Below are 17,581 nucleotides of genomic sequence, written 5' to 3' on the forward strand. Positions count from 1 at the left end.
TGTGCTAGTTCTGCTGCAGCATTTCATATTGGTAGCTGGGTGTGCAAAGTCAGAGGACCCTGTGTTTGCGAATGCTTTCACCCTGATCCCTGCTCTGTCAATACTGTCACACTGACTCACTGTGTTTTCATCACAGTTTAAATAGCCCAGAGATGCTTGCAATTGAAGAAGAAATGAACAGGCAAAGCCTTTCCTCTCATTCCGTTTTACATCGCAAAAGTGGAAACTAAAGATCAAAAGATCACTCTCTGCTGATGATGAAATAAAGTCTGAAAATGTTATTGTCAACTTTATGGGCACAGAATTCAAAATACATGAACATGCTCTGCGGTTGCTGCTGCACAGGAGAGTAACTTCCTTCTCCTCGCACTCCTGATCCGCAATAGCAGCCCTGCCCTCCAGTGGCCCAGCAAAGCTGCATGTCCCAGGATCGCTGCTCTGCACAGGTCCCCTGGTACTTGAGGCTGGAGAGATGCAGGTGCAGGTGTTTGCACCGCAGCCATGAGTTCTTCACAGGCAGCGCAATGACAGCCAACACACAACCGGGAAATTAGCACACGCTGCCCATACGAGGATTTCTCTGGCAAATGATGGGGATGAAGGCAATGTTAGGTATGCCAGGATCAGATCTCCCAAATTCCTACTCTGCTCCTGCTCCTCGAATCCACCTCTCCAGGGAAAATGGGGAACTAAAGATCCCAAATATCCATCTGGCTGGGGAGAGCAATAAAAATATGGTTGACAGACGTTTTTCCTTCCTGTAAAAATGTATTTGAGTCCACGTTTCCATACAAGAGCAGAGGGGAAATCAGTCAAATTCCAATGAGAAGTGCAAAGAAAGGAAAGTCTGTTCTGTGTTTCACCCTTGACAAAACAGATCCTCAGATCCTCTGTACTGAGATACATTGCTTCAGAGAAAAAGGGTTTTAATGCAGCGATGCCACCTCTCAATCAGAGATAGTCATCTCTTACTGAGTGACCAACAGGCAGAAGGAAGAATCAAATAAAGCAGACATTTTTCTCAGTAGGTGCAGGGGAAGCTGGAGTAGTGTGGCTAAATTAGGTAGGATTCAAACATTGTGTGTAACCTCATCTAGGTGTTCCTGCTCCAGGAACACCTGGAGCAGTCCAATCCAGGGGGATTGGACTAGATGATCTTTCAAGGTCCCTTCCAATCCCTAACATTCTGTGATTTTGTGATTTGGGAAAATAATTATTGTGTTACCTCCCTGTGAAAGACTCAAGGAAACTGTGCTGCAAATGTCATCTCTAAACCAGCTTTCCAACCTAGTGTGGGGCATCTGTTGTTTTAGGACAATACTTGGAGTACAACATCAACAACAACTTTGTGAGAATGTAATAAGCAAGCAAAAGCAGAGATGACATGGTAGGATGAATTCAGAAGCCTTGTCAGGGTCTAGAAACTGAGGCAGGACTGAGAGACCCCTCAGTGCTCCTTCCAGTGCTCCAGTTCAGGACCTGCACTCACATAAATGTGTTTTGTAATCCCATTTCATCCCAAATTAACTACATGTCTACTAGAAAAAACATCCTACTGTATTTGGCTCATTGCTGGTGTTTTGGAATAGGGACTGGGCAGTTCCAAAATTATATCCCTGTGAAGATCCCACCATTATAGTGTGCTCCACCTAAGTGGAAAAAGAACAAGAACTTCAGGGATTTGGAGCTGGACAGTCTCAGCTTTAGTAGTAGTGCCTGAATAGCACAGCTGAAATGTTTTTGATGTCACATGGTTTCTCAAGGGCTATTACTTGGCACCTTGTGGCTAGAGGCAAGATTCATGTTCTAGGGACTGCATGAGTCATGGCAAAAGAAACAAATTTCGCAAACCTGGCAGGCTCAATAACTTGTTGCACTCAAGTATATAAAAATACAGCAGATGCTTTGGTGTAAATCGCAGTTCACAGTATGCAGGTAGTTTTTTCCATGACATCTGCACACAACAGTTAAAACAGTAATTGGAAATAGAAAGTAAGCATTTGTTAAGAACAAAATCCAAATAATATCCCCTGTGAGGAGTATAATTAATGGTACAGAGCAGTAAATACCAACAGAGGGATCAGAAACTCTTCATTAATTGTACAGGGAGAAGCTTCCTCATTTCCAATCTAATAAAAATTTGTAGGAAACCTAAAAAAGATTATACATTTTTTCCCCAGATAATACACTTCCATCGTTTGGAGAGCTCGGTTCACAAAATGGTTGTTTATATAACTCATAAAACTACTTGCTGTTATCACACTGTGAAAACATTTGTTTTTAGAAAAATCACTAACTTTGTTCCTTTGGGCTTTCATGGTCTGCAGTCTTCTGTATCATTTTGATCTCGGTAGGTGTCTCAAGAGCCCAAAGGACATTTGAAAGTCCTGGGCACATCCACAGTATCCAAAGGACTGGCAGCCTTTTCTCCTGGGCTTCATTTCTGTCATAATTGAGTCATTTTGGCCTTGAGCAACTCGCTTAAGCCAACACTGGATGTTAAACACCAGGGAACTACATATATTCTCTCACTTCAGTGATTTCAGAGCTTTGAGCATCCATAGTTCTAACAAATGTAAACTTATTCTAATTATATTTACTTGTCTCACAGGCATATCATGCAATTGCAGGGCTCTTAAAACCTGAAGCCTCAGATGAAAGACTCCACACAAATATAAGTTATTGTTAAAAGTAGAAATAAGTCCTTTCTCCCCATTGATTTTTCCCTTATTCTTCCCAAATTTCTGCTCCTCTTCCAAGATAGCAAAAGATTAATTAAAAATAATAGGTTAATGGTTGACATGCACTCTTACTGAGACAAAACATAAGAGAAGACAGGCATTCCTCATACCAGAAAGTTCCAGGTCTGAAAGGCAAAGATGGGCTAGATGGAAGGTGGCTGCAGAGAAGACATCTGCGCCATAGTTAATCACACAGTGTTCCCTTTGTAGTCAATGGAGACAAACTGACATTGCAAGAAAATTGCTCATCTCAAAGGAGAACAGCTCTGAACAGGTTCATCTAGCCTGTTTAACTCTTGATGCTGAGATGAAGAGAGTTCCAGAAGCATCCTTTTCTTTCTTCGTTACGGAGGGAGAATTGACAACAAACTCATATGCAGACCATTTCAATATAGAAATCTACACTGAACAGTGAACCCTGTTCCCTTGTAACAGTTGTTGTAATAGTACTGAATGCCTGGTTCTGCTGTTCTGTCACCCCAAAGACAACCTGAAAAATGTGAACCTGTGCTAGCTCTTCATGAACATCCCCACATTATCTTCCATCACCTTACAAAGAAAATTATCCTTTAATATTTAGAGACACAAGAATAACAGATCTAGTAGGAGTTTTTTTTCTCTTGCATGCTCATACATTACTGTATGCCTATGAATAGAGCAGGAACTACAAGTCTGCCTTCCACTACCAAATCCAAAGTAGCAGTAACTATTCTATGCTTTCTGTGTCTGTCTTAAAATACGAATCTCTTTCTGTGTCTGTTTGGCCCATGGGTTGCACAGGAGTATGGGTTATACTGTTTCTACATATAGGACAATAAACTCACTGTACAGGTGTTTCTGTGTTAGCCTCGTTTCTCTCTTAAATATTCCTCAGTGAAAGTTGTTTAAAATGATGGGCTATAACAAGTAAAAATGCAACCCTAAACAACATTCTAGGTTTCCAAGGCAAAACCTGTCTAGACACAGTAACAGAGTCGTGCTTCTAAGAATACCATTACCTCTCAAATGGGAAATTAGAGAAATTGAGGGAATCAGTTGTTGTTTTTTTAATTAGGAATCCTATCCTACCAAAAAAACTCAAGGCATTAGTTACATCAGGAAAAAAAATGCATTTTCAGTAAAAGAAGTTTTTTTCGATAAGCACGTTATGCTCTTACTCTGGCGATCCCAATTCATAAGCCTTCAAATTGTGGGAATATGTGCCTCCACAAAGCAAGAACACAGAACAGTATTGTAGGTAACTTTATCAGTATGGTTCATCATAGGATTGCCTATGATGTAACAGAGGAAACACTTGAACACACCAATAAATGCTTGGCTGTGCAGCTGGCAGGGACAAAATGTATAAACTCCTTTAAAGACAGGGACAGGGAGGTGTAGCAGCAGATCTAAAATAGTGACAGTTCCCCTGAACAAGCATTTTTCTGTACCTGACCCCTTCCAGGCAGGGAAAAACAAAACATCAAATTCAGCATCTGCAATCAGAATTCTCTGCATTGCTAAGCACAGCAGAGATCTTCCTAGCACATGAAATTAGGGAATTAGGGTTCACCTCCTGTGACCTAAAAGAGCAAGAATGTAGAAAATGTGCTTAAGGGCCATCACTCATTGCTTTTACTTTATAAGTTAGTTGATACCTTCTAAAGATAAATATTAAGAAATACCATCCCCAAACTTACCTACTCTTAAACACCTACAGAGCTGCTGCCACATTCTAACTGTCGTTATTATATTATTACTACTCCATTTTCTAAAAAGAATTTTCTAGTTCTTATTAAAAAATCCTTTTTAAAGAGAAATTGCAACGATAACTTTCATGCAGGAAGCGCAGTGTAATGTTCATTGGCTACTGTTGTTCCATGTTGGAACTTGAGAAGTTGATTGTGGATTGATTGTTGGATCCAGAATGCACTACTTTGACAGGAACAGCAGGGTCATTTTCATTTGCTTTTATCTACAGAGAAGAAAAAGACAATATGATATAATCTTTCAAAAGAAAATCTCAGCTTTGCAATTTGTCACTCAGAGAGGTAATAATGGAGAAAGAGTGCTAGGAGCTAGAAAAAATGGTTATTGCTCCCTCAGTCTATTGCAGCTTTAGCCTTTAGTCTTCTCTATTACAAAAGCTTTCTCCCTTATGACAGAGGAAAACAAATAGCATCCTGCCCTTTGTTGCTGCTACTGATGCCCTGCATGAGGTTCACTGTGAGGGAACTTTAAAAGAATGATACAATAAAATGTGGAAAATCTAACTTCACCCTCCCACCATTGCAGGTTTGTTCTTGTCCTCAGATTAATTAGCACTAAGAACAGACCCATTCTATGTGAGGTGTGAACTGCAGCTTTACATCCATCTATTGGGAAATCATTTCTCAAACTAGCTGATCTCATTGTTGGTACATATATGCACCCAAAAGCTCACCCTGGGTTTTCTCATGCTTACTGCCTCCCACTATGCCCTCAAACCATAGTAATGAACTCCCTTGCTCTAGCAGAAAACATTTTAGCTGCTGTTGGCATACAACAGCATTATGTTTCAATTGTGCTTGCTGAAGGTCTTACCTAGTTCTTCTACATTTTCCTGAGGCATTAGTTCTGCTTGTTAAACAATTAAAGAGTGAGGTGTTGTCTCCCAGTCCTTCTCCCCAGCTGCCCTATCCCACCCATATGTTGCATTGCACTCATCCTGGCTAGGTTCTTCTGAGGGACAGTTCAGCTCACTAAGCCAACAGTAAACTAGCCTAGAAAGAGGAAGCTCAATGTTTTCTGCAGGCTTAGTAAGTCAGACAGCTCAGAAAGATCTATTGAGCACCAGGGTGTACACAGGTGAGGGAGTGCCAATAACCAAGCTGTGCACTGCGGACACTGGAGTGATGGGAAGGGGAGATATCAGGTGTTATTTCACTTTTAGCAGAACTGAGCCTTACCACAGCTCAACCATCCATTAGACCACTGCTGGCATTGACTGCAGCACATCTATTGCATCAAGGTAGCTGTTGTCCTTGCAAAACATACATACCAGTTTAACCCAAACAGCACAGCTGGTGGACAGATATTGTCTGTAATACAGGGACACTGAACAATTTAATTTTTCACATCAAGCTTTTTTGTTGTTGTTGTTTCTGTAAATTCACAAGTTAAATATTTAAACTTTGTTTGTACTTCTGGTGCTAAGCAAAGTTGGGTTTGCTATAGACCTTAACACTCGTGTCTCAGTCTAGCAGTTAAAATCCATTTGCTTCTCTCAACTGAACTTTTAAATGAGGCTCCAATCAGTTTCTCCATACCTGGGCTGCCAAATATTTTCATCAAATTTAAAGATGCCAAGACAGCTCAGCTTCCAAGAGGGCTTATTTCAGACAAGCCTGTCACAAGCTGCGCTTCTGGTTTCTTGGAGTTTCAGAAAATCATTAAGTAATTTTCACTAATCAAAAAAGCTAGTTACCTGCAAGGGCCAAAACTGAGTGGTGAGCTTATTATTTTGGTACGATGGATGCTGCTGAGACCAGATCTGTATATGGTGCTCTCTTAACAGGAACAGGCTGACAGACCTGCAACAAAATATTTCAAATCTTTCATTATTATTTGTCTTCTCCTTGCAACTGCTAATTAGACACAATGAAAAAAAAAAAAACAAAACAGTCCTATGATAACCCAGCTTTGTATGTTACGAATCTCAACACTTTCATCAAGCCTCTCTTTTGAAAAGATCCGTCACACTGGGATTAAACAGTCCAGTTCTTAATTTTACTAAGGAACTGGGTTGCTCTATCAGTTCAGCACTGTAACAAATCAATTCTAAACCTATTTTTTAAAGAAGCAACTGACTATGTTCCATCTCATTGTATTGATGCTTCTCCCCTCCTTAGTCCAAACAGATATTGGAGTGGCAAGACCCCAGAGTGAATGGCACATAAATAATTAGGATATACTAAAACATGATCATAAATCAATCAATCTGGTTGTTAATATATACTTTTTAAAACTTGGTTCCACTACTTCAGGATACCTAGGAACAAACAGGTACAGACAACACACACCTGAACTGCTCTCCGGAACAGCTGACTCACTGTGTATTCAAGCTATAAGCTTGTTCTTAACTAATCACATTTTCCAGTGATGCTCTTAGTACAGGTAAGAGAGGTTAATGAATATCAGTGAAACAAAGCGAATCCTGCCTTGTGTGGGTATTATCTACCATCCACCATCCCAGCTTCTGGCTACAGGAGGTTGAGGTGGTTGAAAAATCACATCTGAAAACATTTTGCACTTGATGTTTTGGTTAATGGAAAATTATGGCTTTGATGGGAAATTGAAACCACCACATTCACAGAAGTCTTTCAGAATTCTATAATTATCAAATTTCTCCTAAATTTCAGTTTAGTTTTGATACTCATCTTCTTCTAATGTGGGATTTAAGGCTTTAGCAGAGATGCCAGGATCTAGAGTCACTAAAACTCAGCTATGCTTGAGGAAGAACCTAATTATCATTTAATAACTGCAGCATATTCTCTTACATTAAAAGTAATGCCACAAGTTTTGCTGGTGTAATGCCAGTACAAATCTGGTTTCAATAGCTAGTTTCTGTTGCCATTACATGGCATTTAATTTGCATTAAAAATCAAAGGGATCAATACTGCACAACAAAGAAAATGCTATAAATAATAAGCAGCCCTCATTAGCAAAATACCAAATATCTTTAATGTCCAGGGGATTAAATAGACTCACAGGCACATACAACTTTGTGCTTGATACATACCCCACTGAAGATCCAAGGGACTGTGATTTCTAAGAGAAACACTGCAAAGAAAATCTATCTAGATTAAAAATGCAGAATGAGTCTACTGCAGGTGAGCAGTTCTCACTCTTTAGCCTGTGAGACAATCGTATTTGCAATTGGCCATGGAATTGCATGACCTTTGGAACAACTGTTTCAATTCAGTTAAGTGTTCAGTGGAAGAGGGAAATCTTTTCTCTGGACAAATGCACAGTTAGGACTACTGGTTCACTTATCTACTAGGTTTGGGAAGCGCAGGCACAGACTATTTTCTTTGCCCTTTCTTTCCCCCAGAAACATTGACCTTAATTCATACTGGAAAGTTTAACAGAATAGATAAAATTTGCAGACAGATTTAAACGAGGAATCTGGTTTTAAAATAAAAAGTAGAAACATCATAGTTAGTTGCTAATATAACGCAACTGAAAATATCTCTGGTTTATCTAATTTACACCAACTCGTACTGGTACAAAAGAAAATAAAAAAAAAAAGAGGTCCTTTATGTTCGGAAAAACCAAAAATGCATTAATCTGTTTTCTCTTCTTAGTTCGCAGGGAAAAACTGTGGGCTCATGATGGGACTTCCCTGCCTATCCACTGTATTGCATGTATCAACTTGCAGACAGCCCACCGGATCATGTAAAAGTGTGGTCTTTGGAGGAAAGCCTCACTCAGCCACTTTTACATGCCTTTCTCAGTCCATCAAGACAACAGCAGCAAGAAATATACAGAATTATCTTGGAAGTATTTCAATGGGCTCTATCCCATATAGATGCTAGTTTGATTCATCTTGTAGATCCTGCAGTGAATCCCACTGATTCAGGTTGTGATTTTCAAATATATACAGTCTGAGTGTTTTGAAAATCCTACCCACAGCAAGTAACACTAAGGACTCAAAATCGTTCTTCATAAATGCTTGCATGGTAAATGGACACTGAAAATTCAATCTTCATTTATTTTGCAATATTTCTCTTTAAAAAAAAATATAGAAGAGCTTGAACAGAGCTATCTTGTGTGGTCCAGGAGTGCACTTTGCATATGTTCAGCTTTTAACAAGTTCTTACTGGAACAGAGCCAAGTGTTCACCACTCTGCAGGGTTTAGCTCCAAATATCTGTTCCACAAAAGTGCTACAAAATTATTTACCTCTTCCACGGTGCAAGATTTCTTCCTGCATATGATGTTAAGCCTTTCTGATTTTCAGTGAAATCAGTGAGGAAATCTGTCAGTTAGTCAGATTATCCATGAACAAAACTCTCCACTTTTATTGCAGGTGGGACATGTTCTTTTTAAAAAGTACCCAGACTTAACCTAAGAGCTATACAGACTACTCTAAGAGCAGGAACTAGTCTATGACATTTTTCTATAAGATAAAGAACAATAAAAATTGAGTCCTTAGTTTCATTTCCTCCCACCTTGGCAGATTTTGATTAGTAAGTGAAATTACCACTGAATCCCCAAACCTCTTTTCCCAAGAGCTAGTTATCCTCATGTTGTACGAAGCATTACAGAGATTTATTAGTTTAATTAACCTGCTCCCGCTGCCTGACTCGTTTGTAGACATATGGAGGGAATGGTGGACGGGAGACATATTTGCCTTCTCCTGCTGTGACATTGAAAGCTCCACCTTCATAAACCACTTTGCCTCTTGAAACTGTCACAACTGGGACTCCATGGCAGACCATTCCTTCAAATATATTGAAGTCATTGGCCTGGTGATGTGTCTTTGCAGATATCGTCCTGTGTTTGTGAAACAAAATAACACCGAAAATTACAATGATCCTTGCATTTTTCTTCATTATAATATTCTGATAAATTTATAAAGGAAGAAAGTTTAGCAGCGTTATTAAACTACGACATTGTACAGTACATCATGGAACAGCTGTAAAAATAGGATAGAGCATTAACATTTCATTGAACAGTAATTGCATTTCAAAAGAATGAAGGGAGAGTTAAAAGGACAGAACTTTGCAGCCTTGAAACGAAATTTTCCACTAGAAAGAGATTAGTGGGAAAAAATCAGGTTGTAATATTTTATTTTGGATAACATGATTTCATTCTGCCTTGTCAAGCAAATATCTGTGTACAATAAGGTCAGAAAAAGCTCTGACCTTTTAGCTAAAATGACTTGCAATTTCAAGTTTGAAAAGTACGGCTGTAATGTTTCAAAGACTGAGGCCCGTGAATAACACAAAGACTATTTCACTGGAAAGTCAGTGGATGGTAATGAATTTTGGTAACTCTTAATGTGAGTTGGATTGATCCAGTGACTGACCGCCCAAATATCTCGATGCTGCTAAATAATAATGACAACATCACACTTCTACAGACCTTTCCTCCAAGGGTGTTGCACAAATTATAATTGAGACGTCAACAGTACTCATTTGAGCTATGCTTTTCTTATGCACAAACCTCATGCTTTATGATCACCATTTTTCTAGCCAATGTCTCCAGTCCTACCTGGCTACAGTAAAGGCAGAGCTCATGCTAGAACTGACATTAGCATTTGGAAGTATGGGATGTGTATACTTTATTGTCTGTTTTCCCTTTTGAGCTACTTACTCTTTACTGTGTCTACAATGGGTCACAAGATTTTGAATTTTAGTTCATTATTTTATTAATTTTCTGTTTCCAATCTACAGATTTTTTTTTTAACAATTTAGAGAGTTTATATTTTTATTATCATCTGTAATTTCTTAAAGGAAGGAAGCTTCATGCTTTTGGCTAGCAGTCAGCATTTTCCAGAATGGATCCTCACACAATTAAAATCTATTATGCATATATAGCATGAACATTATTCCAGAGACTACATCTTTTGTGAAAGAATTATCGAAGTAAAAACTACTAAGAGATATTAATAGATTTAAATATTGTTCTATCTGGAGAAGAATTTTCTAAAATTTTAGTTAACATCCTTATCAAAATGAGAAAACAACAACAAAATCTCTGTCTTTCGTGAAGTATAGCTATTTTCAAAAATAATGACATATAAAATATTTCAAATAATTACTGATACAGAGGAAAAATAAATTTGTTGAAGGATACTCAGTTTTCCTTTCATATTGTTCTGTTGAACTAGGAGAAATTTGTTCTTCTAAGGGCTACATTTAAATCTTGGTGGCAACGGAGCTTTCAAAGGCTGTATATGTAGAAGTACTGCCTATGGCCAATCTGCCCATAGGAATAAAAACTCTTCCTTATTCAGCACATCTTGGACAGAAAGTTTATGCATGCCTGCTCATCAGTATCAGCATCATCTTGTAGATTCACAGTGGAAAGAGCGAGCAATAGAAGTCAGATGTCTCTTAAATTCACTGGTTCTATGAATGCTGTCGAACGGCTCAACCCATGAGTGTTCTAATAGCCCTACAAAGAGTTTGAGAAAATACTCCTCTAGCTTATTGCATTACCCTTATGAGTCCAATTGCTAGAATATTAAGTAAAAACAATTGTGATATAATTATCTTTAGCAGTCTCTGGGTATACATCATATCTATTTGTGCAATAGCACTGGGAGACCAAAAGAAAAATAGAAAAGGTAATTTGAGCAAATGAACAGAAAAATGAGCATGGTCCTTCAACTCAACATGTGAGCTGTTTAAATGTGCTAGAGCAGGATCATTAGAGTTAACACGCCTCAGGTGTAAGTACATCTTTCATAGAAACATACAAAATTATTGGAAGTTTGCACATTTAAAAGAAATATCCACTTATACACATAAAACCTTATAGTACAACAAAACACTTCTCCCAGAGCTTGTCTCAACAACAAACTGTATAGAACTCATTTATAACTCTTCTTTTGAAACAAGCTTTAAATCACGCTGCCCTTTCTGAAGGTGAAGCACATTCTCCTTGATGGAGATCAACAAAATTTGTCTGTGATTGAACTCTTTGACATTATCAATGGCAGTGAAAGTTTCGGGTAGCAAGTGAGCAACCAAGTAAAATAGAACTAGACGGTATGCTCCGGTCTGAAGCTCACAACTCAGCAACCTTATGCAACAGACTGTTTACTGCTGTACCAGCCATTTCAGTAGCAGGCAGCTTGCTGGGAATCTTAGTGAAACGCCAATGTTCACTTCGAATGACTTAACACTATTGACCAGTCAATTAATGGCAAAACCAGCTGTAAACTACTTGTAATCCAAGGAACCAAGACTGCCACCATAATGAAGTATAATGTAACAGCTGTCTCCAGCATCCTAAGGGTTTTCAGACATAAGGGATTTCTCAACATGACAAAGCAGATTCTGACTCCAGGCTTCAAAACCTGAATTGGAATTTTTTAATGGAATTTGTAAAATTCTCTAATTCTGTTTATAAATTACAGTGTCTTTTTTTTTTTTTTTTTTCCCAGGCAACCCTTTCTCAAATGGAGACTGAGATCAGATGATTACTTCAACACTTAAAAGAACATTGTCCTCTGCAAGGACCATACTGCAAAGACATCAGGCCCTGTTTTATTTAGGCCCTAATTTATTTAGGCCCTAATTTATCAGTGTTTCCATGTAATTCACTTCAGTTGCTTTTGATGCACCTGTCTTGCAGAGAGATTTTAGGCTATCGATATAAAAATGGATATTTCTCTAGTACCTTGGTACTACTTTTCTAGTACCAAAATGTTGCAAAAGAGAAGGCATGATTCTGAAATTGTCTTTTCTCAATCCAGTGCATCTGTCCAACTAATTTACAGGCAAATAGCAATTATATTAGTTTCTCTAACTGTGTGAGGATTCAGTGACTAATAATCTGTATTTATTTATGCTTTATGTGAGAAAGGGCTTTACTGCTAGTCATAGAATATTATATCTAAATAAACTGCAAACTGAATTTTGAAATTAAGAAAAAAGCATCAGGTCAGACTAACACAGCAAGCTGCAGGGTGAAATTCAAAACTTTACATGTGGCCAGCTCAAAAGTTATGCCCTCAAGTTTTGTTAAGAAGTTACAGATACCAGTTTTCATTTCAAGTCAAACACAATCCAGGAGCATCATGAACATGTCTGTGCCTCAGTCAGAGCCTGAAATACTAAATAGTGAGTTACAGTCAGGCAGGAAGGGGAACTGGATGAAGGGAAAACATTAGACCTTAGTCTTCTACCCCTCATATCGTGTAGGACATGAAGCTACATCAGCACAGTGAAGGTGGATCTGTCAGACTAAAGTGAGCTCTAGAACATAAACTTTGACCGCTGTGAAGATTATCACATTAATTTTCAAGGCAGGCATAAGAAATTGGGAATTTAATTACTTTTAATGGAAATTTCATGCATATCTCACACAGTTTTCTTAAAAAAAATAGGTACAGGAATATGAAGGAATTCTGTAATCCACAGCCCTTAGGCGAGAACAGCTGCTCAACATCTCAGTAAAGGGGGAGTCACCTATTTTAAAATTACTTAATTAATTTAAAACATTGTAATAATGGCAGCTAAAATGACCCAAGTCCATTGTTGAAGATAAAAGAACGGCCTTATTCACAGCTGCCATAGAAAACCAACTTATGTAAGAGTGAGTATCTCTGCTGTAAGCAACTTCTCCCAGTGCTTACAATGCACTATCTCTAAGCTTTTTAGAGCTGGGGGTAGGTGAGAAATGCCAGGTTTGTCTTTGTTGGTTGCCTCTTCACATCATTTTCAGATGCCTTTGAACTCTCCATATTGTTAACCCGCTTTTCTAAAATCTAGAAAAAAAATAACTAGCTCGTTCACTTTTCTGTGTTGTCCTGACCCATCACTATTTATAATGATGATGAAGTTGAACTTTGTTGATGTTAAAGAGTCAGTTTTATTAAAAAAGAAAAACTGAGAAGGAGAAAAAAGAGAGGAAAAAGAAGAGAAAGTCTTAAAATCTACGTGCAAAAATGGTACCTATATGCCTATAATGTAGACTTAAAACCCCATTGCCTATTTTATACTAAGGAATTACAATAACTGCACATGAAAATACATGCAGGCAACTATTTATGAAGTTGTATTCCTAGCCTCTGAAAAAAATCTCTAAATAAATATTGCATTTGAATAGCCATATGACATGAGGAGATTTGTGGATAAAATAACACATGTAAGAAGAGGTAGGAAGTTGGGAGCTCCAAGTCAAAGAGACTTATGCAAGGGATAGTACGTTCATTTCATGCAGTCATATCTCCCAGAAGTCATAATTTTAAGATAGGTAGAGAAGGACAACAAGATTATTTTTCTAATTATGGTAACTCATTTGTCAACAATACCATCAGTCTTGTCCTATCAGGCACTCCAAGATGATACATGACGGAAGTGAAAATTGTCTAACGGCGTAATGGGCATGAGGGAAACTGTAATAAGAAATTAAGCTTGCAGAAAAGTATAAAAAGAGAGGAAAATATAATTAGTCTATTCAATGACTAAAGAAGATCTGGAAGTGATTACCGGGGAGAAAAAGCCAATGTTACAAAAGAAGAAAATAAGGTAGATGCTTTTTGTAAGATTTCTAAGATTCAGGTCTCTAAAGTGAGCAGCTGACATTTTGCGAGAGCAAGTTACTAGGGAAACATACATCATGCTTTCTCAGAGAAGCTTATTGTGTTACAGTTCATGGAACCACAGAGTCATGGAGGTTGGAAAGCATCTCTGGACATCATCTATTCTCAGCTCTCTGCTCTGATCAAAGTAGGTTTCTCAGGGCCATGTCCAGTTGGGTTTTAAGTACATCCAAAGAGGCTCCACAATTTCTTTGGGCAACCTGTGCCAGTGTTTGATCACCCTCACAGCAAAAAAAAAGATATGTTTTATGTTTAAATGGAATTTCCTGTATTTTAATTTGTGCCTATGGTTTCTTTCTCTGTGTTCCCTTAATTTGAGATAACAGGCCTTTGACAGGAAGTCTGATTCTAGTGAATTAGTGCACATTCATGCATGCACAAGTTTGCACTTGTTCAACAGAGTATGAGGCTATTGAAAATGCCAGAACATACTTGTCCTATGCATACATATCTGTATGCCACATTATTTCATTTTGCCTCATTGTGTCTAGATGCAGTTATCCATATACTCAGTATTCAAAATTACCCTCATTCATCAAAAGAATAAGACAGTTGCAGCATTATTTATTCTAATCATCTACTAACATCTTGGTTTCTTCCTTTTTCATGTCATGAAAAATTACAGGCAATTGCTTGGCAAAGAGGGCTTAAATGTTGTAACTTGTCCCCACTTAAGACTCTGAGGTTGAAGACTTGACTACAAATGAGAAAGACATAGGTTTCAGATCTTGGTTCTAACAAATGCAAAAGATTTATCCACGTATATATTTACATACAAGCAAAGTCATTGAGGGAACATACATCAGCAGACTGGGGCACTCTGACTTCTCACTGATTAGTTTCCAGTGACAGTCTCCCCTAACATGCATAAACAAACAGGGACTAGAAACCATGTCTTTCCTAGTCACGTCATAGCAGGTAGATTACAAAGAAACATGTCCTTCTTCTCAACTCAGTTCTTCTGAATTCCCCGCTAATCTGGGATGCTGCTGTAGCTTCTGTGCAGATGGGGGTGCAGCCATCCCTGCTGCACGCAGGGCTGAGCCCAGCTCCATTGGCATACATGAGGCACAGGCTAGGCCTGCCAAAGCGGAGCCCAAAGAGGTTGGGGTGAGAGACCACTACCTGCACAGCCAGCTCTGGCTCTGCATTCAGTAGCAGCTAACTTTTAGGCTATATTTGGTGAGAGGAAAATACTCATGAGTGAAGCTTCTCAGACTGCATGCTGCTATAATGAAGTGGCTGGACTTAGAAAGTAAAATTCCATTTGAAATGTTTTTTTTATCCCTACAGGTGTTTGATCTTGCCTTTGGGGCCTGATCCAGTACTCATTTGCAAGACTTCGACAGGCTACGGTGAGTTTATTGAGCCCTAATGTCTCCCATGAGCTGAATGTCTCTTATGAGATCTTTAGCACCTTATGCCCCTGCTTTAAAATAAATGCTCAGCTCTTTCCAGGCCTGAATTGCATAGTGCAGTATTTAGATTCCTTGCTGAGCATTTCTGAAACAAGCCCTGGAGATTTAGTATTTTGCTTGCTTTAAAATAGCTAAAGGCATCAGCTATAGAGGACACTGGCTTGATGACAGGTGACATTCCCTTTTCCTTGTTTACTCTGCCCTCTCCTTCTGGAACAGTCTTTACAGTTGCTTTTGTTTCACAGACTTGGGGCTGTTATATTATTTTTGTGCAGCTGAAAGAAGTCAGTGAACATTCTTTGTCAAAGCACAGGTTAAAATGAGATGGTACGGTGAGCACACATTTGCTGCCTACCTGTGTTTTTCCAAGGAGTTCTCACAAACCAGTTCTGTGTGCACAGACTGTGCTTGGAATGCTGAGGGTGTCGAGGTTTGCAAGATGGTGTTTGGTAGCACATGGCTGCAACAAACCAACAGCTCCCTTTGGTAGTTGTGTGTTCTTTTATAAATACGTGATGAGTGTAAGGAAGCTAAGAAATAGACCTAATCTAGCAGAATTCACAACTCATCTTTTCTGATGCAGTTTCTACATTTACACAGTTAACGTGTTTCTTCCCAATGCTGCTTGCTTTCATGCAGGCCTGCTAAAACCAATATTTGGAAGCCTTTAAATACAGTAGAAAATCTGATTGCTCTTCATATAATATTTTCTGCAGAAATTACCAGGAAGTGCTACAGAAAGAGGCCAGTCAATGAAGCTGACCTGTAGAAAGAAAGCTTGAGCTTAAGTGACAGAGTGCTGCAAGTGGGACCTTGAATTGCAATTGCTCCCAGCCTGCAGAGATGTCATGTTGAATTCACCAGGTTTTTGCAACCTAGAAAGAGAAAATCCCAAATATCCAGATACCACACAACATTTTTCTATTGTGCAATGATGTGGGAGAGGAAATGCAGTTGATTTTGTAGGGACATAGGTTTTTGTATTTTGAAGAGCTTCACTAACTTTCAGAACGACTTCAGAGTCTTCACTATAGAATTTCTCTGACAGGTTGTAATAATCAGTTCTTCACAGCAATACTTCAGCAACTGTCTAACTCTTCAGGCTAATATCAGCCAGTATTTTAAGACTACAGCAATGCAGCATCAAATCAGAACTGGAAAACTGTGTTTTCCTCTCTTACAAGATTAAGATTTACAAACAAGAAAAAAGTCATGCTCAAAAGAGGAAGGACTTAGCAAGAAAGAGGAACAAGCCTATTGTGAAACTGATAATCATTCCCCAGAGTCAACAAAGCAAATGAGCTGCACCTTGTGTAATATCTTAAATGGCTGAGGTCCATCAGCTAGATCCCTTTTTTCTGCTGGGCTCTTTGTGCCCTCTTCAGGATTTACAGTGAAATGAATAGACAAGCACTGAGGCTATTTTTTTATACTTACTTATGTAGTTCACACAATAGTACCTGCAGAGAGGCTTGTTCCCAGCAAAGCCAAGGGGATAAACAATGGGAACACGACAAGATCAGGAAAAAAAAAAAAAGTACCAGCTGAACTTAAAATCAGCTTGCTCAGTAAGAAAATACAGTTTAATGTTTGAAAAAAATATTTGAAGAAAAACTGTACTTTCACAGCAGTAGTGAGCAAAAAGGCAATTAGAACTCTCAGGAGAGAGGGAAGGGAGGCAGAAGGAATGTTTGGGAGGCAAAAAAGAAAATAATTTCAGGAGCTGACAAGGCACCTTGAGAACAATGTCAGAACTTTGCTGTCCTTCTAGATTCAATTGTCCCCAGGCAGAGCAGAAGTGAGCCCAGAAAAGAATCCTTCATGTTTTGGTTTTTTTTAATCAGAGTTCATAGCTCCACTGTCCTGAAATAGCTCATTGCTAAGTATCTCAGAATATGCTTGCTCAACATGCCAGAAGGCATAATGCACATGAAAATCTCTCTGACCCAGCACTGGGCAGGCCTCTATGTTTATTGGGGTTGACACTCCTGAAACTTCTTTTGCTGGTGCTGACAGTTTTTGTGGCAATCTCATGTCCTCGAGCTTTGCAGCCTAAGTTGCAGAATGCTTTTCCTCTCTCACATATTTTTGGTACTCATTAATATACTGAAATGAGTGTGAGAA

The 17,581-nt window shown here is 38.7% G+C and overlaps 1 protein-coding gene across 2 annotated transcripts in view; it reads right to left on the bottom strand.

The window, feature by feature from the left end:
* Positions 1-129: 129 nt before the first annotated feature.
* Positions 130-17,581, bottom strand: part of DPYS (dihydropyrimidinase) — a 36,068-nt gene continuing 18,616 nt past the window's right edge. Inside the window, exons 8-10 of one of the 2 annotated variants that reach the window (XM_005513506.4) lie at positions 9,049-9,256; positions 6,187-6,292; positions 132-4,695 (exon numbers count right to left, since the gene is read on the bottom strand). In XM_005513506.4, coding sequence (XP_005513563.2) covers positions 6,218-6,292; positions 9,049-9,256 — 283 coding nt within the window. In that variant the 3' untranslated portion in view covers positions 132-4,695; positions 6,187-6,217. Of the gene's footprint in view, positions 4,696-6,186; positions 6,293-9,048; positions 9,257-17,581 lie in introns of both variants that reach the window. The other variant, XM_065054227.1, reaches the window with a different exon arrangement.

The sequence above is a fragment of the Columba livia genome, chromosome 2, assembly GCF_036013475.1.
Source record: "Columba livia isolate bColLiv1 breed racing homer chromosome 2, bColLiv1.pat.W.v2, whole genome shotgun sequence".
Taxonomy (NCBI): Eukaryota; Metazoa; Chordata; class Aves; order Columbiformes; family Columbidae; genus Columba; species Columba livia.